Here is a 27,167-nt window from a genome sequence, read left to right on the forward strand (position 1 = left end):
CAGTTCATTTAATAATCGAATAGTACCCCATCTGACTATATATTTTATTTGAGGTAACTCTTGTAGGTCAAAACGGTGAGTTTTTGCCGGCACGTTAGTCCTAATAATTACGAAAAAAGCGGCTAATAGAAACAGATTTAAACCCTCGTAAAAATATACATCAACTCAATAATTGCCCCGTAATATACCCGACGTATAAATCGTTCACCAGACATTGATTTATAGATGTTTTTCAGGATTAACGGGCAATGATATCGACATAATTCAAATATTTGATGGGTCCATATAAATTAACGAAAGACGTTTTCATTTTATAGCAGATCGGTTAATTTATTTCGGTCCTGGTTTTAATTCGTTTAAAATTATCCCTTTCCAGTACCTACACCGAATATACTGCGGAATGACAAGATATAAATCATCAACGAATAACCTTGTAATAAAAGATTTCGAGATTAACTAATCGATGGGAAATTGTTAGATTCAAAGGCTCAAAACGGATACAGTTTGAGAGGTATAAATAAAGAACTTACCTACTGTAAAAAGACCAATACAGAAAAAGGTAAGACTGAAGAACATATATTATAGCACATAACTCTGTAGACAAAACCATATTTAATAGAATGAGTAATCAGACAAATCAAAAGATTAAAGAATATAAACAGAGTTGCTTCGAAAGATATGTAAGTGAATTAAGCCCGGAAATCTCTTAAACGTGAAATTCGCATCAAAAACGTTCTGTGCAGATTAGCTCGATTCGAGCATGTAATGTAGGTGGTCGTCTCGACCTGGCGAGCGATGAAATAGAACTCATTTCTCGCGGACCAAAGACTGGATGGCCCTTCTTCCTTCTGGCATGTCTCCAAATGCCTCCCAAAGAAGACGCTCAATGTTATCCCCCCCCCCTGAAGTCAGCAGAAATTTCGCAGTCACTGACCAAGAAAAAGTCGAGCTCCTTGCAGAGACCTACGAGGCTCAGATGAAATGCCTCCCACCTACAGAGAACATTAAAGATAAAGACAATGACACTGTCATCAACGAATCCAACTCCATCAAAAGACCATTAACCCCAGCCTTTCTTCTCAACCATTTCATGTTTCCAAAGTCTCTACAGATAGCCAGGTTCGAAGTTACAATTCATGAACGTTTACAGAAGCAGATCGATCATGCGCCAAGCCATCATTCCAACCAAGCCATCATTTTTCATAATAATAAGAAGCGTTACGCACTGCGCGTCTCGTAACTTAAGATCGACACCGCACTCTCCACTTCGACCGACGGTTCGGTTGGCATTCCCAAATCCAGAAAGCAATCCAGAATGATTCAGGGATAGCAAACCTGCTATCTTCCCTGCAGACAGATCAAATGCTTGTTTTACAAGATGTTAATCCGTACACCTCTACGGATCTAATGTCTACTTCAAGTTTGTTACACCCAACCAGGTCAAACGGCTTCAAGTTTTCCAAAAATAAACTCCTCAGGAGAGTTTTAAACGCTCCATGGTTTATCAGAAATAATCAAATTCATATGGAAACTAACACTCTAGAAATCAAGCACTTCATATCTCAATCATTCCACCAACAACAACTCAGCTCAAGTTCAAACGCGCTTGTTTGCGAGCTGATCGACATGCTGGGAGCTTAGCACCGCATCACCGCTAACCTCCCCCTCCTTTCCAGGCTGACACGACATCATCCGTCGCTGCAGTCATAACTTTTGCCCCATACGAAAGTATCCAGTCACGTGTTAACTTAAGTTTGCGAATCAATAGAATCGCCGAATCCTCGTGCCCACTAACAGCTGCCCGATCAGCGGGTGCCATATCCCGAAATTTAGTGCAGTAGCAGTAGCGATCCACAGGGGTGAACTATGAGGCGGTTTCGGTTTAGTGTACTGGTAAGCCCAGAGGCAGTCCCACAAATACCAATCCAACTTGTCACTCCAGGGCAAGTCTCCACGACCACCTATGCGTTATGCATTCCACCGCCTGGTTTTAGGCCAAAACAACAAAAATTAAACCCGGAAGCAGACAAAGATTACTCTCAATGGAAATCAACTCGGACATTTAAAATACCAATTATTAGAATACCATTTATAGAGTAACATTTAACTAACGTATTCCAACCGAATGATTTAGAATCTGCAATAGATACAAATCCTGTTTATCAGCCCGATATAGCTGTAAATTTGATTTATCCAATGGAAGTTGACACAGAAATTGACAATCCTCAATCTACAAAGGCTTCTAAAAAAGCTCCTGATGATACTTCATCTGGGTTAACGAAAGAGCTGCCACGAGAAGCAATCATCATGTTTTCCGGTCTTATGATTTCTCGAATAATTATGCTTAATAACTCTGACAAACCAGTCGAACAACTTGGATCTTACAGAACTGCTGTTAAAATGTATTAAAGCATTTATAGAAATACCAGATTTCCAGTTTGGGTTTCGAAATAACTAATTGACAATCGACCAAAAGGCATTCGAGAAAAAATGTTGCCCTACAATATTCCTGGACGTCTTACCAGCTTTTGACCGAATATGGCATTTGGAATTAGTCTACAAAATGAGCAAATTTCTACCGCTGAATTATAGTCGACTGCTGTATCATATCTTTTCAAAATAAAATTTGGAGTCTCGAACGAAGGGGCATTTTCAACACAAATTATGAAATGATAAAAACCTAATTATATCACTTGACGGATGCCCGATTCCTCAAGCGGAATCAGCTAAATACCTCGACACACATCTGGATATTAGGTTAAATTGGAAACATCATTTTAGACATAAAGCAGAGCAGATTAGACTGAAGTCAAGCAAGTGTACTGATTGGTAGTCGGAAGATACTTTCCACTTGACTTAAAATCAAAGAGATTGGTTTATGGGGTGCAAATATGGGGTTGCACTAAGACATCAAACCAACCAGCACTCCAACGCAGCCAAAATAAAATTCTACTATTAATTACCAATGCTTATCGCTACGTAACCAATGAAGACCTGCACGATCATCTTGATATCAAATGGATATACGAGGTGATACAAGATTTCGCCTTAATATAGCATGACAACATGCTGGAAATCAGAAGATTGTAGCGAACCAAACCATACCAACCTGTTTGGTGTATAAATGTATTCTTAACTTTAGCTTAAGTAGTTTTATTTTAATTTTAATTTGTGAAATACGTACTGATGTATTAATCCATTACTCGCCTTGATTGGTTACTAATGCGAGTACAATAGAACAGTATTAATAAATAAATATTATATATATATATATATATATATATATATATATATATATATATATATATATCCTCTCAATGAATGTCTTTAAAGAAAAAAATGAGCAACTAGTATTTCGGGGAAGATTTTAAAATGATACATTTCAAATATTTTTACACAAAGTCTTTATATTAAAAAAATTCCCTACTTTTTTACAATTCCCAGAAAATTCATTTAAAATTTTCGGGGGCGCCAGAGAATTTTAAAGAGCGATCCAAACATTTTTGCAGGATTTCGCTGGAAATACTGAACTAATTCCACTTCAAATTACTCAACAAAAAATGTCCTACTCTCTTAATTACTCTAATACTGATTGTTACAACGCGGAATATAAATAGAGCCTAATTACGGAAATACATTCCGAATATTGGGGTATAATTTACACTGAAGCGTCGGTGGTGAAAATATAAAGTACCTTTGAGGTTAGATCTAATAAGATCGAGTTAACGACCTCCGCGCGAATATAGATTATCATCCGAAAATGTTCAATAAATCATCAAATTCCGTATTAATTAATTATACTAATATAAATTGTCATGGTATCAAGACTAACTAAAACGATAGAAAATAGGAAAAGCCACAAAGAAGCAAATAAAATAAAATCATAAATAGAAGAAATATTAGTATATATGGAAAAGATAGTTATAACATCCAAAATAAGATTCTAGTCATAGAGTAATAGAGAGACGACTCAATAGGGGGCTCTGAAGAAAAGTTTTACATTGTCCAACATCCAGATGGCGTTATATCGGCTGTTCAAGTAATCTGATTGGTCAATTTAAATATCCATTATAGACACCTGTAAAGAAACGTTTTGCTGTGAAGACATTTGAATGGCTCTTTGATACAGTTTGACACTTGACTGCCCCGACATCACGTTTAATTGATCAATAAGATTTAAATTTTAAAAAAAATAATTTCTGAAATAAATGTATTGAATAAAGTTCAATGAATGAAATAAATATAATCTGTAAAATTGCAAAATATGTATAAAATATAAATATAGTATAAAAAATTTTCTAACATCTTTATTAGATACGCTTAGTACAATCTTAATTATAAATTAATTTATTACTACATTTCATTTGTACTTGGATTAATTCACAAGCAAGACGAGTGCGAGAAAATACATATTGAAGTATTCCTCAATTATAAAATTATAACTTATAAGTTCGTATGGTTTGGTTCGCTTCAATCTTCTAATATTCTGCGCGTTGTCCAATAATTGTATTACTTCCACGTTAGTAATCTTCTTTCGTGTTTAAAGACGAAATCTTGGATAACTTCGCAAATCCATTTGATTTCCAGGTCATGAAAAAACTTGTTCTGACAGCGCTGGATGAATAGTTGATTTGAATTTTTAGTGAAACCCCATATTTGCACCCCTTAGGTCCAAATTGGCTTTATAATTGTATTATAGATCAACCTCTTTGATTTTAGATCAAGTTGAGAGTATCTTCCGACTAACCAGTATAGTTGTTTTATTTTGGTTCTAATGTGTTTTGCTTTTTGTCTAACGTGATGGTTCCAATTAAATCTACCGTCAAGATGGATTCCAAGGTATTTTGCTGATTTTGCTTGAGGATTCCGCAAGCAAAAATTGGGCATCCATTGAGTGATATTATCAATTTTTTATTATTTCGCCGCAATGCAAAATTAATGTGGACAGATTTGGAACTATTAAGTTGAATTTTCCAATCTTTCATCCATTTGTAGATTTTGTTGACTGCCACTTGTACTTTTTCTATTGGCCTTAGCCTTTCGAAGTAGTGTTTCTGTTGTTGTTGGAATGTCAGCAGTGTAGAGCAAATATAGGAGAGGTTCAAAGACGCTACCTTGTGGAACTCCAGCCGAAATAGTTTTAATGTCGAGAACGCCATTTCATGCGATACTCTAAATTTTCTTCCGAAAAAATATGACTCCAGCATTTGACAATAGTTACGCGGTAAAAATGTGGTCATCATACAGCGTAATCCCAAATGCCAAACCCGATCGAAAGCTTGTGAGACATCCAGGAATATTGAATTATAAAAAATCGATCAAAACTAATGCTCATTCCTTATGTTAACTTTATTATTCCTCCTATTATTCATTATCCATACCACTACTTTTATATCCCAAATAATGAAATGAAGAAACATATATTAATGACTGCATAGAAGCATATCAATGTATTAAGACAAAAAAGTTGGAAGACAATGAATTGTAAGACTTATTGGATGAAAACCCAGTTCAAACTCTCACAGAACTTTAAGGCAGCTTAAGATTTCATGAATCAACTGTCTACAGACTTCTACGCTTAGAAATATACAAAACATCATAATTTAGCTCCATCAGATTTGTCTAATGCCTTGTCGGCTATAGTCTCTAAGCTCAAAAAACTGTTTCAAAAGTATAACTTTATTGTGTATACTAAAAACCCAATATACATATTTAACAGAAACAATTTCGAAATTTTTTAATAATAATAACAATTTTTCAACGTTTATATGAATCTATTATAATCAAAAAGGACTACTCTATAGGGGTAGGAGTGTAATAAATGTGACAAAGTAAATAATACAGTAAAATACACCGGAAAATTTAAATAATGCGCAGGAAAACTATGACTAAGAATAAAAATAGAGAAAACAGAAATAATTCAAGAGTTCAAGACAAACATTAGATGAAAACGAACATTTAGCAGTATATACAATTGATTTTCGATATCTGTTAGTAAAAATGCGAAGTATCAATGCAAATAACTATTAAAAAAGTAACATAACTGTTAAATTCAATGGTTTTGACATTTCTGTGCTTAAAATTAAAATAACAGATTTGCGTTTAGTGTTATTAGGTTATTCAGTGTATATAGATGCTAATAATAGAACACGCAATATTACATTTTCAATTTATTACTTTCCTTGTTTGGTTTGAAGAAAACTTAGAAAATCACAAAATCTCAAAGAACTTTCAGGCAGCTTAGTAGTTGATGCATTAACCGTTGAAATTCACATCACATTTGATTGAAAAGACACAAAAAGAGGGAAAATGGCTACAGGAATTAACTGAAACTGCCATTTTTGAACATTTCAACATCGCAGCCTTTACTTATCGGACAAAAAAAGTGTATTTTGTGTCATATCGCGACTGGAGATGAAAATTAGATCCACTACGATAACCCTAAGTCATGGGCTAGTTCAAGAATGCCATCCATATCGATACGGAATCAGAATATTCATGGACATAATGTAGGTATCAATGTGAAACAAGATTTGAAATAGAAAGTAACCATTACCAAAACATTACCATGCAACTAACACGTACCAACTGAATAAATACCACTTCAGCTTTATCACAACTACAAACATTCTAACGGTAGAACTCTTCGCCATTGTGGGACCTATTTATTTTAACCCTGGAAGCCAAACAAGACTTTCGTAGTTGCAACAGACTCGATGACGTCACTATAAGCAATCAAGTCCACCTGCTTTAAAATATTATATTAAAATATTATTAAAAAAAACTAAAGACAGCATCCGATCAGAGCAAATCGATTGAAACCCATACAAATTAGATATCCCCTAGCAAAAAAAATGTATCCGCCTCATTGGGACAATCTCGAGAAAGACTGACTATTTAGCATATACTTGTAAAAGTCAACCCTTATAACAAAACAAGAAATCTGAACCTGAAACTGAATCTTGGCAACATGCTAAAAATATCCTAGCAATAGAGCTACCTTCTAACATTTAACTTATAGTCTGATCCATATAATATTGTTTAATTGTGTTTAATTAGTATATTAATTATTGTAAAAGGCCCTAGAAAGCTCTAAACAAGAAGGCTAACCGGTCAAAAATTATATAATAAATAAATAATATCTAAGCTTCTAAGGTTGAATATGAATCATAATACTCCACAGAAGTTCAGGAATCACTGATAACAAATAATTTCAGTATATAACGTCAACTAACTAAAATAGTTTAAATATTTCTAATAAAACGATATTACTTCCTAAATTTAATAATTTCATGACAGTACAAATACAAGAAATATACAGATAGGAATCATGTTAAAAACATATGGTATTAATTACCCATTCACAAGAACCCGCAATGCCAACCACCGAAATATCTGAAAAACAATCATTGGTTTCACAAGATCCCAATAAAACTCCCCTTGTTCATCCCAAAAAAAAGTTTTCCAGAATGAATTTGTAATATTTTACATTTAAACGTTAAAAACGTATATTATTTTTTCACGGGATTAAAACTAAATCAAGAAGCTGATCCAAGTCACCATTTTATACAACTCTGTGAACTATGTGACTTCATTAAAACTCGCCTTATGATTGATGCCTTTGTAATTACACAAATACACCGAGCATAACGTCGAATTACCTTTTGAGGTCATATAATACCCCAAAATAATACCGAACAACATTAACTATTTATGAATACGTCCTACTAGAAAATGCCCACAATTTTTTTTGGGAAAATAAACACCATACAAAAAGAACAAATATTTCCATGTCGTTCATGTTTTATGATTAGTAAAACGAGTTTCTGTATCTATCATGTTTCCATTGATTAACTTCGTTTTTTTTTCGTATATTTATTCTGGTCTTTACCAATACCTGTCTGAATTCAAAATATAATTTATTTACAGACTATAGAAAGTTCAACGAAAAATTAAAATATTTGTAGTTTTTTTTTTAATTCATTTAGTTTTAAACAGGGCTAATCTTAATCTACTTTAATACCTTTAAAATCGATATTTTGCACTCGGTAACAAATCAAATATCAAATATCAGTTTTTAGATTTCCTTTTAGAAAAAATCCTAATTTAAAAAATAACTGATACAACATGAGAATTCATTTTATTATGCCCAGTATAGTAAAGTACTGTTAACAGATAAAAATGAATAAATTAAAAGTTTACCTGCTACCATAAAGTGTCACTACATAAATAATGTAGATATTACTACATTTCTAAACTTTCCATAAATGTAGATTAATAATGCATTCACCGTGCATCAAAAACATTATTTTCGTACAGAATGAATCATTGTCAGCTTACAACCTGTTGAAAGCATACTTAGAAAGAGATATTTGTTTTAAACTTTGTTTTTCTAACCAAATAAAACTCACATCCTCCCATTGTGTCATCAGATTTGCGTAAACTTTGCTAATGTATAACATACACCAATAAAAAGACATAATATCACAACACTAAGTTATTAAGTAGAATACGGATTATATAAATATCCTTATCAACAAAATCAAACAATAATAAATTATACGGACTTTATCCGGTCTATTCTTTATAACGACTATTTACCTTAAAGCTATTCTTACCTGAACGTTAACGAGGACACAAGTCAAACAATAACACTAAATCACTAAAAATCGAAATATTCACACCAGATCATTTTTACTTCCGAGTATGTGAAACGGGAAAATGAAAAACCGTATTTTTCTCACACGAAACGTCGGATTTCAGTCAAGCGAATTTTCGCTTTCAATTATTTTGTTCTTCTGTCGTCACGCCAGAGCCTACTTTTCAAACGACGTCCCGGAGTCTACTGCTTTGTCCCGGAGTCGACGGCTGATGAGGGCGTCGGTAGGATGCGTAGCGACGCTTAAATCAGATGGTCTGCCCGTATATTATTCACACTTTTAATAGCGTTTTGATCAAACCCTGTACAGGAACACCCAACAATTTTTTCAAACATAAATAATACATATAGTGACATCTATTGAGAACACGACCGTTCTAAACAATATAAAAACAATATATTGATAAAAGCAAATATCACACAAAATGTTTAAGAATTCATATACAACATACTTATAATATAAAGAAGTAATATTTAAAAAATTTAGAAACCGAGAATAATATACAGGCAGCGCCATCTATGAAATTTTGTTGGAACCACGCAAATGTTACTATTTTTCAAATATAGCATTGGCTTAATTGCCATCTATTCACTATAAGTTAATATTAATGGTTGATTAATCATCAATATGACCATCATTAGAGTTAGTATATTCCCATCAATTTATAATTTTTGAGAAAGATAGATCTACCAGTGTAGGCGGATATTAGTTCATCAATTGCACGTATCAGCTGTTTTCCCAGAATTGAAGCTTGTTTTTTGACAGATCTGGTAATGCCAGGTGCGAGGCTGTTGTTCGTTTTCTGAGGTAAATTTTTAAATATTAATACATATCTTTAGTAGTTGTTCACCACGAATGTATTTTAATGGGTATCTTTCTTCTGTTTGAAATATTAAGACTATCTATATATACAATATATCTTTATATTGTACTTATAGATTTTTAGTTTTATAGTGGTCATGATTTTTTATGTGTTTTTTCCAGTGTACATTATTATTTACTTGTAATTGATTTCTATCAAATTATCTTGGAAATAGTTTTCCATTCTGCTCGTAAAAATCATCTGCAATTTAGCTTCCTCTTTATATTGTATGTATGTATTTTGGTTCATCTATTTTTATTCAAAAGAAATTACAATCATTTAGGTCATTGTTATTTAACTATGGATTTAAAATCCATATTGACTACTATTTGGTCGCATTATCCAATAAATAATATTTTTTTTAGGTGTTCTGTATGTAGTTCATGATTAACCAACAGAACGATGTACATATTCAATCCAAAGCCCTACCAAAAGACAGTCCAACCACGTATCTAAACACCAAATTTGCTTTTGTTATTTTTTGTCTGTTGGATTATTATTGTTTTGTTAATTTCCTATTCTGCTTGTTTAATATGTCAGACTCAATTGAAAAATTGTTTGCTAAATTGGAAGCTAATGATAAGACTGTTGTGGAAAGTCTGAAGAAATGCATAAGAGAATCAAAGCGTAAGTTTCATTGAGTTTAAAAACAATGTATTTAACTGGGTCTTGTTTTTAGCAAATGATACATCACTGATAAATGGTTTATATGATTATTACCTAAGGTCAAATTCTCTAAAATGCATAGATATGTTTATTGTTATGAAAGAACCACAGGAACAGTGCCTTTTTGAAAGGTAAATGAGCAATGTTATTGATCATTAAATGTTTTAAAAATAAATACATTACAGGTTAAAAGATTCTTTAGCAAAGTCAAAATCTGAACTGAAAACCAGAGTACAAGCCCTGACACTTTTAGGACATATTGCAACAAGTCATCCCACTTGGTTACAGAAATTACCTGATCATGCATTGTTTAAAGAGCTATTGGAATTTTTAAAGGTATATCACCAATGCAGGCATTGTGTTTTTTTTTAATGATTTGTATAGTAAAGATATGAATGCTGTGATATATGTTATATTTGATATTCAGCAATAAATAAACCACATAAATAATGCAATTCTATGTTGCAGGTAGAAACAGAGCTATTACCACTCGTTAGTGCTCTGTTAGTATTAATAATATTTATACCCATGTTTCCTTCATCAATTGGAAAAAAATATTTAGATGATATTTTTTGCATATTCAAGTAAGTTATATTTTCTCTTAAACAATAATATTACAAGTCAAAAAAAAACTTACATATTTTCTGTGGATTTTAATTACAACTGAATGTTTTTCATAATTTGGCTTCAGATTAGTTAAAATATATGTGTAGAAAATTAAACTTCCATCAGAAAATATGTTTATAGAAAGAAAAGACAAAAATAACTTAAAGTTTTTTATTGGTTTTGCTTGTTTCTGCATATAGTAATAAATATGAGGGATCAAGTAAATTTCATTGTTGAAGTCTGGCTTCAGTTTGATTTTAAGACAAATTTAGGTTCACCTTGGTGAATTAATATGATCCATTTATACTACTATATAATCCTTTGACTTGAGATAGTGGACAGTCTGCAGTATGAGGAAACAATTTAGTTGCTAATTCTACATGAGGATATATTATTTTTTCTATTGTTTTATAAAAATACCACATCATTTTTATTAAACAGAAATAACCTACACTCTGTAACATAATTCATCAGTTATCATCTTTTTTTTCTAATTAATTTTTAATGTCTATATATAGGAAAGGTTTACTACTCTAACGACCGAAAAAAAGTCGTGTTAATATTTTTTCAGCGAACCGATTTTTGGTGCTTAGCATAAGTTAACAAATTTTCTTTCAAAGTTTGGGAGATAGTCGTATAATAAGAATTAATATTTAAATAAATAAGTAATCTAGCATTAATATTCTTTGCAATCTAGTTTTTTATTCACAGACAAATAAATTATCTTTATTTCATTGTTCAAATTAATTTGTTAGATTATCCATGAGATTATAAACCCAATATTTTTGTTAAATATCAGTAGCATGTGTGTTATGTTATATTATTTTTATATGAAAGTATAAAGTATGCTTGAGCTATTGGTTTCTGGATTAGAATTGGATATAACTAAAATTAGTAGACGTTTTGTAATGGGTTGAGATTACAATTTCATAGTAACTATTCTAATCCAGTTAACCTATTTAAGTATTTATTAATTAATTAAAAAATCGGGAGGTTGGTGTGCCAGGTAGGGTTGATCTTATAACCCTTGTTTGTGTTGATATCGTTTTTTTTTTGTTTTCTTTCAATTAATATCGTGGCCATTATCCACCCAGTGTTCAGTCGAGTATGTCCATACCTCAGGCTCTTCCTTACAGTGTTCCCTATGTACACTTTTTACGCTCCACGTTAGATTTAGCGGATGCCCTTTAGCCCCAGGGTAAAGGAGTACATATTCCTCTATGGATTGAAGATAACTTATTATTGTATATAAGATCTTGCCAACGTTGTCTGTTATTCAATAGAGAAATGGGGAGCTGCCTTTTTGGTCATTTGATAGGTTTTCTTATTTCCACCCTTTAAAATGTATCAATTCTGAAGAAGAACACGTCTGGTATGATTCAGGCTCGTTCTCTAAAAATTGTGGATATGATGAAGTAGTACTAATATATATATATATTAGTATATATATATATATATATATATATATATATATATATATATATATATTACATATATCGTCTCATAGATAAAGTTGGTTACTCTAACTTACAACAATTGCTTGGCAACACCACTTTAGACCTTTTTTTAACAACAAAAATAACTTGAATAACTTGGAACATTGAAATGAAATGGCCATACTCGATTTTAACTTGAAGTAAACTCCCCACAAATAAAACAAAAGATATCAGTGAATTTGAGTATTGTGTCTTTAAAAACAACACATTTGAAAATAAACTAAAGTAACTTGTCACAATTAACAACAGCCTGTTAGAAATAGAACAATGTTAATTACAGTAGGTGTTCGAGCCATATTAATGGTATTATTGTGCAAACCATTAAAAGAAGTCAAACCAACATCTTTCTTTCGACACCGTATCGGTATTTTGTACAAAGATGAGGAAAGGTTGTAAAAATGTTTTTTTTTTCACTATTCTTTAAGTCGTATCTTTCGAAGATATATAATTGGATTATCGGCTAAAGTCGTATTGATCAATAATAAACATTTATTTTCAGGAGACTAGCAGGATGGAATTTACGTGTACCTGGAGGGCTTGTGGAAGTCCAACTGATACACTTACAAATAGCACTACACGCTTTATTTTTACTACTATACGGAATGTATCCCAGTAACTTTTTGCAATTTTTGCAACTAAATTTCAAAGATAAGAACGATCCCGTGTTTTCTCACACCATCAAGGTAATCAGACGCATCAATCTGCTGTTTCATCGATATTTACTGTCACTCTTTCAGCCTATGATGGATACAGTAAAAATGAATCCATCATTAGTAGTCACATCAAAAGAAAAAGAAACGACAACAGAAAGGTGGTAGTTCTGGAGCAAGGTAAGTAGATTGTGTTTCATTTTTGGGCTTGCAGGTGGCAAAAATTGGCTATGCACGACGTAATTGTGGAATGTGAAAGATTCAGCTTGGACATTACCGATCGATGTCCCCATGAAACATGTCAAAATACCACAGAATTTCGTTCCCGTTCTGGCACGATGAATTCCACGCTCGGAACAAATGGAAATAGTAAGAAATTAGTGATTCCTTTTTAATTAACTGTGATAATTTGATTATTGTGTTGTTTTTTATGGCTATACTGGCAATACATTTCTGCTGAATCCAAGGCAAATTTCTTAGTTAATGATTTATTCTTGAATATATACTAGGTTTGTGAAAATGCAGTCTACGTTTTTAACATTTAAATAAATAAGATTATAGGTTTTTTCAAATACCATACGCTTTTAATCAATAAAGTGATTCCGAAAACAAAAATAAAAATGTTGATTTTCAAAACAAAAAACACACATCTTGGTTTTAAGATTTTCTTCTAATTTTTTAATAAGACCAGATGGCGGAAATGAAAGTGAGAAATAAGAAAGAAAGTAAAACACATAAAGGCCTGGAAGAAAGTGTAAAATAGAAGCCACTGTAGAACACTCTGTGTGGCTTCTATTTATATCTAATCGATTTTATAAAAATTAAGTTTTATTTAAATCTCAATTTTGAGTGCAACTATAGCTTTGTATGGAAAAGTATGTATTAAAGAGATATATTTTAGAAAAATATTTTTATTTTTTCAAATTCTTTTTTGCTATTTGTGGGGATCTGTATTTATCCTCCACTCGCCTTGATTATGTATTAATGCAAGTGCAACTGAACAGTACTGACAAATTAATTTTATAAATAAAAATTATACTAAGCGTATCCAATGTAGAATGTAATTAATAAAAAAAGTTATTTGTGTATTATAAGCCAATATATGTAAATATTCTTGGGATAATATAAGCATATAATTTAAAAAAAACAAAATAAGCTTTTATTGTAGCACTTTCTCACGCACCTAATATTGTTCCAAAACATTTTAGATAGTAACAACGTTCCACGAAACTAAAATACATTAATAGTTTATAATAGTGATATGTTTATATGTTCGCAGATTCTCCATATTCGCAACCAAATATAAAAACCCTAACAGCCCTTCAGAAGTCGGGTAGCGACATAATCTACACCCCTAGTAAGTCCTACCATGTACAAACACCGCCGATCACTGAGTCCGGCGGCACAACTATTCATCATATACAGGTAATCGAGGTAGGATTAGGTAACATCTTGCTTTTTCTATTATTCATTCAATATGCGCTTCATGGGAGGTCTAAATTCATGTCGCTTTCATTTGAGTTATTATATATCTGGGTGCAATCATTGTTATTTGTACATCTTATAGTGTAAATTAAATTAATAGTATGTCCATATTGGTACGACATACCACAGCATAATGATACAAAAGCAATATGTTTTAGCATAAAGAGATACTCCATTAATCCATTTGTAACAGCAAAGATGACATAATAGAATACAAAAAAGCATTACCTTCAGGTTCATGCCAGTCCAAATACTCTTTGAGTATAAGCTCCAAAAGAAAATACCAACAATATTCAGGAAACCTCAGCGTTAAAATGCGTTATTACTTCAACTAATGTAACAGCATTAAAAAAATTTCCCTGCAATATTCCTGCATGTCTCATAGTCTTGATTTGACTGAGTATGGCATTTGGAACTAATCTACAAGATAAGCCTACAAATCTTTTCAAAAGAAAATTGAGAGTTGCATTTAGGGGCACTCTCAGCGCTTAAACCTATTTCGACTGAAATTCCCCAGGGTAGTGTAAAAAATGTACAAGTAGCAATCAACAAGATCTACAAGTGAATTAAAGACTGGCTTTATAGTTCCAAGTCTGGCCATGTTAATTTTGCGTTGCGAAAAGCAGAGTGAGCTAAATACCTAGGCATCTATATTGATGATAGATTAAACTGGAAGCATCACAGTCGACAAAAAAATAAAAGCAGAACAGAGTTCCGTTGATTATGAAGGGCTGCACGATGACCTCAAAATCAAATGGATTTTTCCAAGATTTCGTAATAAAACATGAAATAAGATTACTAAATCACAGCTACGTGGAAGCAACATGGCTACTGAACAACACGCAGGAAATCAGAAGATTGAAGCGAACCAAACGATAGGAACTTGTTTAGTACACACACAAGTGTTATCCTTAACTTTAGCTTAAATAGTTTAATTTTGGAAATACTTACTGATGTATTCATCGCGTATATATCTTGCTTATGTGTCGACGCAAGAACAACAAAAGTATATCTACTGTCAGATGTAATTAATTTAAAACAAAACTTATACCAAACATTCCACAATTCCTCAAGATTTCTTCATTCATATTGCCACGTCATTATAACAGTATGCACAGTTTATTGCTGGGTGGTGCCCCAATGTGGACGTACTTAATGCAGCGAGTATCATGATGTTTTAATCAATTATAAAAAGTCCGTCATGTTCTAGGGAGTTGCAAGCAGAAATAATTATTCAGCCAGTCAGGAAGGATCACCTCCCGAGGCGGCTATTGAGGCTACTCCAGAAACCACGCCCGTCAGAGTAAGTTTTATTTTCTCACATAAAAAGGCTTTTTGGTATGGTAGAGAATCGTGTTTGTTGTCATAAAATGTTTTTTATATACCATCGGGGTTTTGGCGAAACATTCTTATGGTGAGCTTATTTAGTTGCTGTTTAACTTTCTCATTTCAATCAACGCCATATTAAATAAGGTCATCTGAATGTTGTGAATAGTCAGAAACATCATCCCCATCACGCCTGCTTTTTCTAATTCGTTGCCCAAGTACGAGTGTCAGGCTTACGCTTGCAGGACTTCAACACGACGCCCGTGAAGCCCTCCTCCGCCAAGAGTAGCGTCGCCCGAGCGATCACTTCCTTTCACACCAACGCGAGCGGCCACATTGTCAGCGGCACACCGACTGGCAGCGTGCCTTCCTCGCCGATGCGCAAAGAACCATCACCGTTCATATTTCCATCCAGCAGCTCCGTCATATTAGGAAACGCCGTTGTTAAGGAATCCTCACCCGGATACCCTGGCGTCGGCGAATACCGATCGCCCGGAAGTGTGTCAGCTTTCGCCAGGGCTTCTGGGGTACCTTTCAGTCAACACAAGATCCATAAGCTGACGAAAGAATCGGCTCAGCTGCAGGTAAGATAATCGCAGGGAATGCGCTACAAGTGAGTAGGGAGCTTATTTGTTGTCATCATCATTATTTATGCTTATTTTGTTCGGAATGCTTTGGTCATCGCTGTTTTAATACGCTAAAATTAACCAACCTATATTTTGTACATAGTTCCCATTTATCACATTTCTCTTGATTGTAGCAATACTAGTGTTTCAATTAATTGAATGTGCTCCTAATGAACGGGTTTTAAGGAACAGTTATTTTTAGGGATCAGATTCTTCTGGACCTACCAATAAACCGCCACCCTCCAGCCCGTTAAAGATACAGCACTTGGAAGGGTCAGGTCGTATGAGGATGGAATCTCCTTTAACTCAAGAGGATGAGGAAGTGTCATCTATATCCGTCGCTTCCAAGAAGACCAAGACCCCGTCAAAGCTGATGGCTCGGTCTAACGAAAGCATTTTACCAGATATTGAGACTGGTAGGTTGACGATGATTGTGCTAATCTTGTCGTGGATAAATTGAATTGAATGAATGAATGATTCGCTTAAACGCCACATGAAGTCGCCGCTTTCTAGATAATCTGGAAAGGGTCAGTTTCTGTCCGCTTATTTTATGGACATGTGTTCCTTCTGCTACAGTTTTCAACGTCGTTCTTATATTTCACATGTCTATACTAATTATTTCTAGTTTTTTGTCCATGCTCCATGCTGAGCTTTCATCCTTTCTTTCGCATTTTTGGTCGATTCTTTGTTAATACTGTTACAATTACTGTTAGTAGTCTCTTAATACTTTGTTTTATAACTTTTGTTTCCATTCTTATTTTTTCCCAACCATTCCCCAGTTTCCCTCTTTTTCTCTTTGGCAATCCCTCTCCAATTATGAACATTTACGATTATGAACACTTTAACAAGACCATTGGCACTAACAGTTTGTTAAATTTTGGCAGGTACCGTCTACTGTTTTCTCCACTTTCTGTCAATGACAGGTTATTTTATTTTTAAGAATATTCTTTTATGGAATTGCGGGAATATAATTATGTTTCAAACAAAATATAATGTACATATTAGCTTTGTTGGGGATTATGGCTCGGTGATTGGAGACAGACAAGAATAAAACTGTGGTGCTTTACATGAGGTGACCGTTATTTATTAACGTTACATAAATTTAGAATATATAATAGATGAAAAAGAGCGGCGCAGTTTTACCATTAATGGTGGCATTGAGCTGGACGATGGTCAGTTACTGAGTGATACCAAATACCCTTCAATAATATCCGAAATCAATGTCTCGGGGTTGCCACATCTTCGTTATCGTTCAATGAACATCGCCGCTGCCACTCTGTACTCGCATGATTCTGATACATATTTTCTAGGTGTTTTGTAGACCGCTATTTTAAGATGTAAAATTCGACATGCCTCAAGGTCGCTACAGTTTAATAGCTGGTTTCTGAAATGTCACCACTTTTGATCAATTTATGTGATATCAATATTTTTCCCTTTTGGATCAAATCAAAAGTAAAATATTTTTCAATTATTGGTTAAATTTTTAAAAATCAGCAGTACAATTTGTTAGTTGCTTAAAATAAAATAACTGACTTGGAAAGTGTTTAGAGAAAAGAATATTTTCTTATTATATGTACTGCAGGTCCACTTATTTTCATTTGCTATACAGTCTGGATGTCTCTGGTTGCTTCTTATCAAATATCCCACCAGTTTACTCTCGTTTTACATATTTCTATCTCTATTCAATAATTCGTTCTTAGTGTGCATACCTTCTCAGTTTTTCTTGCTTGTGTGTTTTAGCCTGTATAAAATAAATAAAATACTATATTATATATACTACTAAATATATATAATATTGAAATTATAACCAATATATGACACCAAAGAGAATTAATGGCAAATTTTGACTATTTTTTGTATCTACAATTAAGATGGCAAGGACTTGGAGCATGGTTCCCCTTGCAGCGCGGGTGGACTGCACATGCCCAACTCAGAGTCTGTGAATAGCTTTAAGAAACGCATCAGGAGGTTCCGTTACCACAGCCAGTGCAACACTGAGCCGGATCACGTTGAACTGTCTACCGGAAGTAGCCCCGGTAATGGTAAGAAGGTTTCCTGCATTAACGAGACCCTACGAAATGATGCGACGTTATTAATTTAAGGGATGTCTTGTGTCTCCACTGCAGTAGTTAAAAGAGCCAAGTCCTGGCCCGATCTGGCGCAGCTGTTACAAACGCCAAAGAAAGACAAGTTGGTGAACACTTCTAACGGTGTTGACGTTAAATCAAGTAAACAGGTACTGTGACAGTATATTCGTGCGAAACTAATTTTAATTCCGATGGATTTCGTAGAAGTTTGTGTTGATCCATGCCCACACCCAGACAGAAGTGTTTTGGCCTATGCCCTATGAGCACTTATTCTTAATGATCTTCCCCTCTCTGAAGGAAGAAAGTATCGATGCCAAACTAAGCCCGTCTCCCAGTCCCGCTCTTGCTCTTCAATCAGCCGAACAGTATAAACCGTCACTGTATGATATTCTTGACAAGTAAGTTGGTAGTTTAGGTTAAATTATATTTTATTTACAACTATTTTTCAATACAATTCGCTAATTTCTTAAAATTAATAGCTGTTGAAATAGTAATTTTCTTCTTGAAGTTACATTATGTCTCAATAATTTAATTTCTTTATTAATCAGTAATTTAGTAAAGACGCATAAAGAGCATTTCGAATCATGGAGAGAGTTCTTTATGCAGCTCTGGAATAACGACCTATCTCAAGGTCTGTCAATAGTTTATATTCCCGAAACTCCATTCCCTGATGTTAGCTATAAAATCATTAACACCTTAATGTAATGCCAGTGGGAACGTATTAAATGTGAAGTGTGCAGTTGCTGTTTTTGTTGATTTTCATTCTGCTTTTGACTATATACGTCGGACCTATTTCAGGCAGCTTTAAAGCTGAACTAAGTGCCAAATTCATTTGTGGCCCGACCTGGTATTCGAAGGTGAAGTTGGGAAGATGTCGTCTCTCCACTGTTCTGCAATATATTATTGGGCGTATTTATGCAAAGTCTTTAAAAAGAAACACGATATTAAATAATATTCTACGATCTCCTTGGTCGATCTGATATTCGCTGATACAGATGTTGAGACTTCTAGCATTCTTTAGCTATATAATTCACTTATTAGAAAATTTACGAAGAAAACACTAAAGTATCTAAAACAGAAGAGAGGAAATATTACCAGAATACTATTCAGAGACGCAGATTACAATTGTTTGGACATCTGCAACGAAAAGGCGACGAATTCCTTCCAAACTTGTGTGACGAAATCGATATTCTCATAATTGGATTTGAAAAGCTGTAAGACTTGTTTAGAGCACATCAAAATAACTCACTTTTCCATCCATTTTAAATTATAATGTTGTAGTTTCTTTTTAAAGGAAATTATTACCTACAATTTTAGTAAAAATTAAAGTATATTATGGAAAGAGTAAGGAACCAAAAAATAATAATCAGTTATTAATACTCCAATTCAAAAAGAAGCAGTTAAAATGTGTAAAGTATTATGATATTCCTTTATAATAATTTTTTTTCAACACCATTCATTTGATACAGCTTTAGGCGTGTTTTCTATGTTATTTGTCCTAGATTTCTTTTTATTTTTACAATTACAATTTACTAAATTTTTTATTAATTTTTGACTTTATACAGACCATTCTTTGTATTACAGATCTTTATATTTACTTGGACAATAGCACTGTATTTGTACTCAGTTTTCTTTTTTCGCTTCATATTTTGTTCTATTCTCTCAAGTAACTTATCTCTTCCATTGATTTTTCAGTAGATATATATTGTGGTCCTAATGATTTAAAACTTCTCGATACCTCTCGTATATTTTCTTGAAGAACTTAATTATCCCAGATTCTTAAAGCATAGCGTCCATACATTAAATCAAGTTGCATAGAAGAAAACTAAAAAAAGCTTTTCTAATGACCTAAACGCTTAATACCCTAATAGTTTTTATATCCTGTGCCTGTTGAATTGCGTAACTCTTCACTTCACTTCATTCAACTTGGAAAATGCTAATGTAGAAAAAATAATACATTTTTTGCTGCTGTTTTATTATGCAAAGGGATGATTAAATATATTTTAAGACATTATTTCTTTTTTATATCCTACTATTTGAACCTGAAATTATTTTTAACATATTAAGAATGCGATGTTTTTGTGTAGATATATAGAAAGTTGCGTGGCTACAGCTGATAATAATACCATTAAAGATCAACTTCAGTTGGTGCATCAGCAACTTTTATTCGAGAGGCATCGCCGAGAAGTACATGCCTACGGGAATCGGAGACTTTTGTCTGACGCTAAAAGCACCAGATTACTGGAAGAGTGCAATTCAGCGCTGGTGAGTCAACCAAAATCAGTTTAAAAAACAATTCATTACGTAGGATTCCTTTCAGAGAGACCAGGTTCAGCTAGAACAGAAGGAAATAGATGATCTCCGAAGTCAACTGCAATGTTGCAAGAGAGATGTCACTGAAAAGGATCATTTTCTAAGCTATACCTTGACATCGATTGAGAATCAGGTATGTTTTTTTGCTGTAAAACTTCTCTACACATTTGGCGATCGCCTCACGTAATATGTTTTAGTGTGCAAACATGAAAAGCGAGAACGCCATGCTAAAAGATAAGATAAGGGAACTCGAATTGGACATCAGCAAGTGTAAAAAAGAGTATAGCGAGCTGGACAAAAAGAGACAGATATCAGAAGCCGCCCTGTTCGACGCTTACGCCGAAGTCAAGGTAGCCAAAGAACAGGCCCTGGTCGGGGAACAAGTCAAGCAGGAGTTGCAAAGGGTTAACACGGAACTCCTTCTCAAAGGGGAGCTGCACGTTAAATATCGCGAAAAGCTGAGCAAGCTGGAGGGTCTGAAACAGTATGACGAAATAACAAACCAACACAAGAGGGCGTTTGAGGAAGAAGTTAAGTGTAAGTATTCAAACATAGGATGGCGTGATGAACAACGAATTATTATAACGTCTCGTAGCTCTACAGTCCGTAATTGAAGCCAAATCCGTGGTATTGGAGTCATACAAGGTACGGTTGTTTGAACTGGAGCAGCAATTATCACAGAAGGATGAAACTATATCCGAACAGAAGCGGACATTGGCGAGTGTCAACGAAGAGCATGAAGCATTGATTAAGGTATTATAGTTCGACCCATCTAAGTAGATCGAAATGCACGCTCGAGTTTCTGTTTCAGTCCGTAGAAAGCAAATACGAGAACCAGCTGGCGATAAATCGAGCGTTGGAACAGAAAATCCTGGAACTGAAAAACAAGCTGGAAATCGAAACGGCAAACAAAAAGATGAACTCGCCCGATACATCGAGTTGCCTCGAGGTTCAGGCCACCACCACAGCCGGTCTCAGTAGCCATTCGTCTCCCTTATCTGCGTCTCTGGCGTCGTCGGTCGGCAGTAATCTGCAGGATAAGGAAATGCGAAATTTGCAGGTAATACTTTAGTTAATTTTCCTAAGAGATTCCGAACATTTTCCAAATAAGACATGGGCTTAAAAGTCTCAGACAGATGGCTCTAGTTTTTTTTTTGGATTCACTGCTCTTTCAGTTAGTATTAACTTTCAAAAGAGAGCTTTTAAAATTTCATGATATTCTACTCATAACTTTGTGAGTTATTCTGCTAAGAGTGACACTATTTTTGTTGTTTTCAAAACATTGGATCAAAAACAATTTTGTGTCTTAATTTTACACTGCTTTTTGATGGGGAAAAATAACGTTCAAGCGAAGCAATGGCTTGCAAAGTGTTATAAGGACTCCGCTCCATCAGAAACAACAAAAAAACGTTGGTTTACTGACTTCAAACGTGGTCGTAGAGACATCGATGATGCAGAACGCGGTGGCCGTCCAAATGAGGTGGTAATACCAGAAAACATAAAAAAATCCACAAAATCGTTTCAAATGGTTGAAAAGTGAAGTTGCGTGAGTTAGCTAGCATCCTAATGATATCAAAAGAATCAGTTGGTTTTATACTGTATGAGTATTTGACTATGAGAAAGCTCTGTTCAAAGTGGGTGCCGCGTTTGCTCACTGTTGACGAAAAACAATAACGTGTTGATGATTCTGAGCAGTGTTTGGCCATGTTTAAACGTAACAAACCGGAATTTTTGTGTCGATATATGACAATGGGTGAAGCATGGATACATCACCTCACTCTGGAATCAAAACGATCTTCATCTGAGTGGACAGCAACTGATGACAAGTCTATTTTGAAGCAACAGATAAATCGTTCTACAAAAGTGGTATTGACATTTTAGAGCGGCGCTGGAATGACCGTGTAGCTCTAGATGGAGATAACGTTGATCAATAAAGCCAATTTTGATTTTAAAAAAACGCGTTTTATTTGTTACGCCCGGGACTTTTCAGCCCATGTGTTAAAAGTACCAACTTGATTCGCGGTTCAAACGCATCAATTATAGTTAGTACTAATCCCCATTTAGTGTCTCATTTGGTTTTGCAGTTTTCTGACCCAATCGAATATAAATCATGAGTCATAACCAACAAAAATATATATGTGAGATACATCTCACTAACTGATATTTATGGTTCGACACGCTTAAGTTATAGCTCTCTACACTTGAGATTGTCGTAAGAAAATAGAGAGAGAATATTGTTTGTTCCATTGATTTCTAGATCTCCAAATGAAAGAATTTTTTACGAAATACTTCTGGGTATATATCTAATATCAAAAACGATATACTTCTGGATATTCATTTTGTCACCCTCGTGATTCATTTTCTCTCTATGCCTTTCCCAAATTGATTTATGTCTATGTCTAGTGATTAACTTTTCTGTCTTATGTCTTCATATTCTCGATATAAAAGAACATTACTTTAAAATATAAAAAAAATAATTATTTATTATTTCAAGTTTTAATTTTTTAGTCACAATAATATTGACGAAATGAACTTCTTAAAGCGAAAGATTTGAACACACTAAAGAAAATCACAAAAGAATAATACTCAATATATTCCCAAGCCGGAATGTTTTAATATTGATCTGGAAAATTGAGAAATCGTTTTCGTTCAGAGAGTCAAAGCAGGCAGTTTTATTATTACATAACAGGTCAATTGAAAAGTCCCTAGCCTGATGACATAGATGGCGCTACTAGAATTAAATCCATGCTTTTTAGTTAGCCCTAACCCTCAAAAGATGCGTGTATAGATTTGACAGCTGTCGGGTCATTAGTTTGTGAACATTTGTGAACATTTGTGAATTATAGCATTTTGAGCGAAGCAACTTTTGTTATTGTGAAAAAATGGATAAAAAGGAATTTCGCGTGTTGATAAAATATTTCTTTTTGATGGGAAAAAATACGGTTGAAGCAAAAACTTGGCTTCAACAGTTGATGCCGAGTTTCCGGACACTGCCCTTGGAAAATCAACCATCAAGGATTGGTATGCTATGTTTAGACGTGGTGAAATGAGCACCGAAGACGGTGAACGCAGTGGACGCCTAAAAGAGGTTGTTACCGACGAAAACATTAAAAAAATTCACAAAATGATTTTGAATGGCCGTAAATTAAAATTGAATGAAATAGCAGACACTCTAAAGATATCAACTGAACGTGTACATCATATCATTCATGAATATTTGGATATGAGAAAGATCTGTACAAAGTGGGTGCCGCGCGAACTCACTTTTGACCAAAAACAACGACGAGTTGATGATTCGGAGCAGTGTTTGAAGATGATCAAGCGTAATATACCTGAGTTTTTGCGTCGATATGTGATAATGGATGAAACATGGCTCCATCATTTCACTCTGAAATCCAATCGACAGTCATCCGAGTGGACTACACACGATGAACCCGCTCCAAAGCCTGGGAAAACGCAACAGTCGGCTGGCAAGGTTATAGCATATATATTTTGGGATGCACATGGAATAATTTGAAGAAAAAATTGTAGTCATTTACTTTAACAAAATTCTACTTCTCCGTGATGGTTTATGAAATGGAATAGACATAACCTTTCAAATGTACCAAAGAAGTTGGTTTTCCTACGGGAAAGCACTCAATTGCCTAGTGTAAGAAGCTAAACTTCTGATTGACATCTTGAGGTTTTGATTCTTGCGCCAACTGAATTTTATAGGTCTTTCTGCAAATTACAATATAATGACATATCCGTATTTAAAATATTTGCGCTATATGATCATCAGGAACATACTGATAAACACTTCCATATTTTCTACCGTTTTCGATGACCGTGGTCGCCCAGATTTTGGTTTCTTCAGACTGTTTGGTCCATTTTCGAATAAAAAAATGCTTGACGCGTCATTTTTAAAGAGCTAAAACCTCCATAGCTATTAAATTCCCAAGAAACAGTATATCTATTAACATACCTCCCAAACGCACCTCAGAATATACCCTTTTGAGACATCTATAACCACATATAACACTGATATCTGATTATATAACGTTTTTTTCTCTTTCAGGCGTTTGTTGAGGAGAAGGACAGCTAGGGTAAAGACTAGCGACAACGACTGATTTTTTCACTATTACTTTAGGACTACATAGAGTTTTAAGCGACAAAGGTCCAAGTATATACATCTTGTTCATCTCACCAATCATTTTAGATAAAAAATATCTTTAGCTAAGTCGCCAAAGAATATTTTAATATCCATTTGTTTTTTCCTTTCGAACTAGAATATTATTCAGTTCAGTTGTGACCCATAACTTACCTTCATTATGAGATGGATACATGACCATTTTTTCGGGGTGTTCAATGGCTTTCAACATCAGCAAATAACTGGTGTTGAAATCATGATGTCTAAATAGGTCTGCGATATGAATCAAGTTGTTAACGTAAGTTACGATTTTCGATCGACGCTTAAACCACTTTACTGAAAAGAACGGAAACGAACGAAGCCCTCACTGTAGTAGAATATAAGTATTTACAACCTTATTTTAAAGGTTACTGACGACTTTTTTTTTCTTAATACAACGGTATTTGTTTTTCTTTTTTTTTCGATATTTAAAAGCATTCCTTTTATACACAGCTTAAACTTTTCTCGCGCCCGTAAAGGTTACAAAATTCGACAGCAGGCGGTTGTTCTTTTTTTGTTTCCTACTTCGAAACCGCCCAGTTTCTCACGAAACCCGAATGACATTTCGGGCATTGCTTTCCATGTTACGTTCAACCGATCCCCATTGGTTCGACGAAATTAGCGAACGAAACATTGTCCAATTACTGTACAAATTTGAGATTTAGATCATGAAGATTTATTGGCCTTTGACAAAATATGTTGCTATGACTATATTGTATTTGTGGAAAATAAAACAATTAAGTCATTTTTATTAAATGTATTTAAATATGCGAAAGGTGGTTTTATTTCTTTTACCAATTCCATTCAGATCCAAATTAGGGAATGCTATCTTGATGTACATCTTTTGCAAAACATATATTATGTTTCTGAGGACCTCACTGCAGATAATCTAGTCAAAAGGAGTGTCATACAGGAAGAAAATATAAGAATATAATCTTCCTAATATTACTAGGTCATCTTCCACATACTTCTTATATAACATAACTTATAGCAGAGTAGTAGATATTCTATAGGAAGATGGATTGTTTCTTTTAATGACTGGAGATGACCTGAATTTACCTGCTGCTGCTTTTGCAGAAGCCAATACAATCATTGAAAATAAATTAAAAAATAATCTTTAAGTAAAAATCTCTTTTTATAACTATAACGCTTTGCAATATTTACAAATTATGGTCATTTCCCCAATTGTTACCCATTTGTCGGCACAATAATATTTTGCTGCAATATAGTGGAATGCAGCTCGTTCCAGGATCACAGTGTCTGCGGAATCACTCAATTTCATGATATCCTGCTCGCTATGTCTTTTTTTTTTCACTAGTTTCTATAGAGAGTCAATTTTTACAGTTTTCTTATACTTAAATAGTGTGAGTCGTAAAAATATTTAATTTTTCTCTTATTAGTGTTAGATATTTACTTAATAAATTACGTAATTATTTTATTTAATACAACAGTGGGTAGGCCAAGTAAAGGTGCAGCCAGTATGAGGAAAAATAGGAATAAAGAAACAATGACTGAAAATAAGGTGATTAAGGAGAGGGTAAATGTTCTAACTAAACTAGAACAGCAAAAAATTGTTCTCCGTCACGAAACGTTCACGTCATCAACAAACCCACGACCTCCGTTTGGAAGAGAAACGCTTTAATCATTACACAATAGAAGCAGTAGTATAATATAAACGATATTTCTACGAGGTTTTATATGCTACATTTAGTGCTTCAAAAGTAAACTGAATGGGTTTTGCACTGAAAGACTTCCGATTTTCCGCCGCATCATTAGCGCTATTCTTTTACACAAATATATGATTATTTTAGATATAAAAATATGTGATAACTTTGTACGTGCCTTTGAAATGTGAGCCTTTCTCTCGATTCCGCCCTTTCCCCTAACAGATCCTGATTTGGTTACAATGGGACCACCTCGGAAGGCCACTCTTTCAAATAAAATAATTTTTCCTGAAATACTGGCTATTTATAAGGTTTCAAATAGATATTTACAAACACACACAGTTATGGTACAGTTTGTTAATCAATTTAAAGCTTTCTGATAAAATATATTTTTTGTTTTGTTTTGTGATGCATAAATAAACAAACAAAGATGACGGTTTTCCGACGCGCGAACATGCGACGTATAATTGTCCATACGCGAGACAGGGAAACTCCAAGTTAATTCCGCAAACTTCCAACCACTGGCCTTGAGATTTATTTATGGTCATCGCAAAGGCC

At 34.0% G+C, this 27,167-nt stretch overlaps 2 protein-coding genes across 5 annotated transcripts in view; one reads left to right on the forward strand and one right to left on the reverse strand.

Moving 5' to 3' along the window:
• Nucleotides 1-8,907, reverse strand: part of LOC143203934 (melatonin receptor type 1C) — a 109,269-nt gene extending 100,362 nt beyond the window's left edge. Inside the window, exon 1 of the mRNA XM_076416267.1 lies at nucleotides 8,619-8,907. The gene's annotated coding sequence lies outside the window, so the exon portion shown is untranslated. The remainder of the gene's footprint in view (nucleotides 1-8,618) is intronic.
• Nucleotides 8,908-9,255: 348 nt separating this feature from the next.
• On the forward strand, nucleotides 9,256-25,720 carry Tsc1 (tuberous sclerosis 1 protein hamartin). Of its 4 annotated transcripts, none has more exons than XM_076416269.1 (21): nucleotides 9,331-9,467; nucleotides 9,888-10,149; nucleotides 10,202-10,319; nucleotides 10,374-10,524; nucleotides 10,657-10,772; nucleotides 12,790-12,973; nucleotides 13,028-13,101; nucleotides 13,155-13,309; nucleotides 14,220-14,374; nucleotides 15,636-15,728; nucleotides 15,997-16,335; nucleotides 16,580-16,793; nucleotides 18,249-18,419; nucleotides 18,480-18,613; nucleotides 18,669-18,862; nucleotides 20,552-20,729; nucleotides 20,785-20,910; nucleotides 20,975-21,314; nucleotides 21,373-21,530; nucleotides 21,589-21,837; nucleotides 24,835-25,720. In XM_076416269.1, exons 2-21 carry the CDS (start codon nucleotides 9,906-9,908, stop codon nucleotides 24,859-24,861), a joined length of 3,420 nt encoding a protein of 1,139 aa, XP_076272384.1. In that variant the 5' UTR covers nucleotides 9,331-9,467; nucleotides 9,888-9,905; the 3' UTR covers nucleotides 24,862-25,720. The 4 variants fall into 4 exon arrangements, with proteins under 4 accessions (XP_076272387.1, XP_076272384.1, XP_076272385.1 ...); XM_076416270.1 differs by having other exon boundaries at nucleotides 14,220-14,365; XM_076416272.1 differs by lacking the exon at nucleotides 15,997-16,335 and having other exon boundaries at nucleotides 9,256-9,467; nucleotides 14,220-14,365.
• The last annotated feature ends 1,447 nt before the right edge of the window (nucleotides 25,721-27,167 follow it).

Source organism: Rhynchophorus ferrugineus, unplaced genomic scaffold (genome assembly GCF_030347505.1).
Source record: "Rhynchophorus ferrugineus isolate W39M unplaced genomic scaffold, kcgeb_rfMv2 rfM10, whole genome shotgun sequence".
NCBI lineage: Eukaryota > Metazoa > Arthropoda > Insecta > Coleoptera > Curculionidae > Rhynchophorus > Rhynchophorus ferrugineus.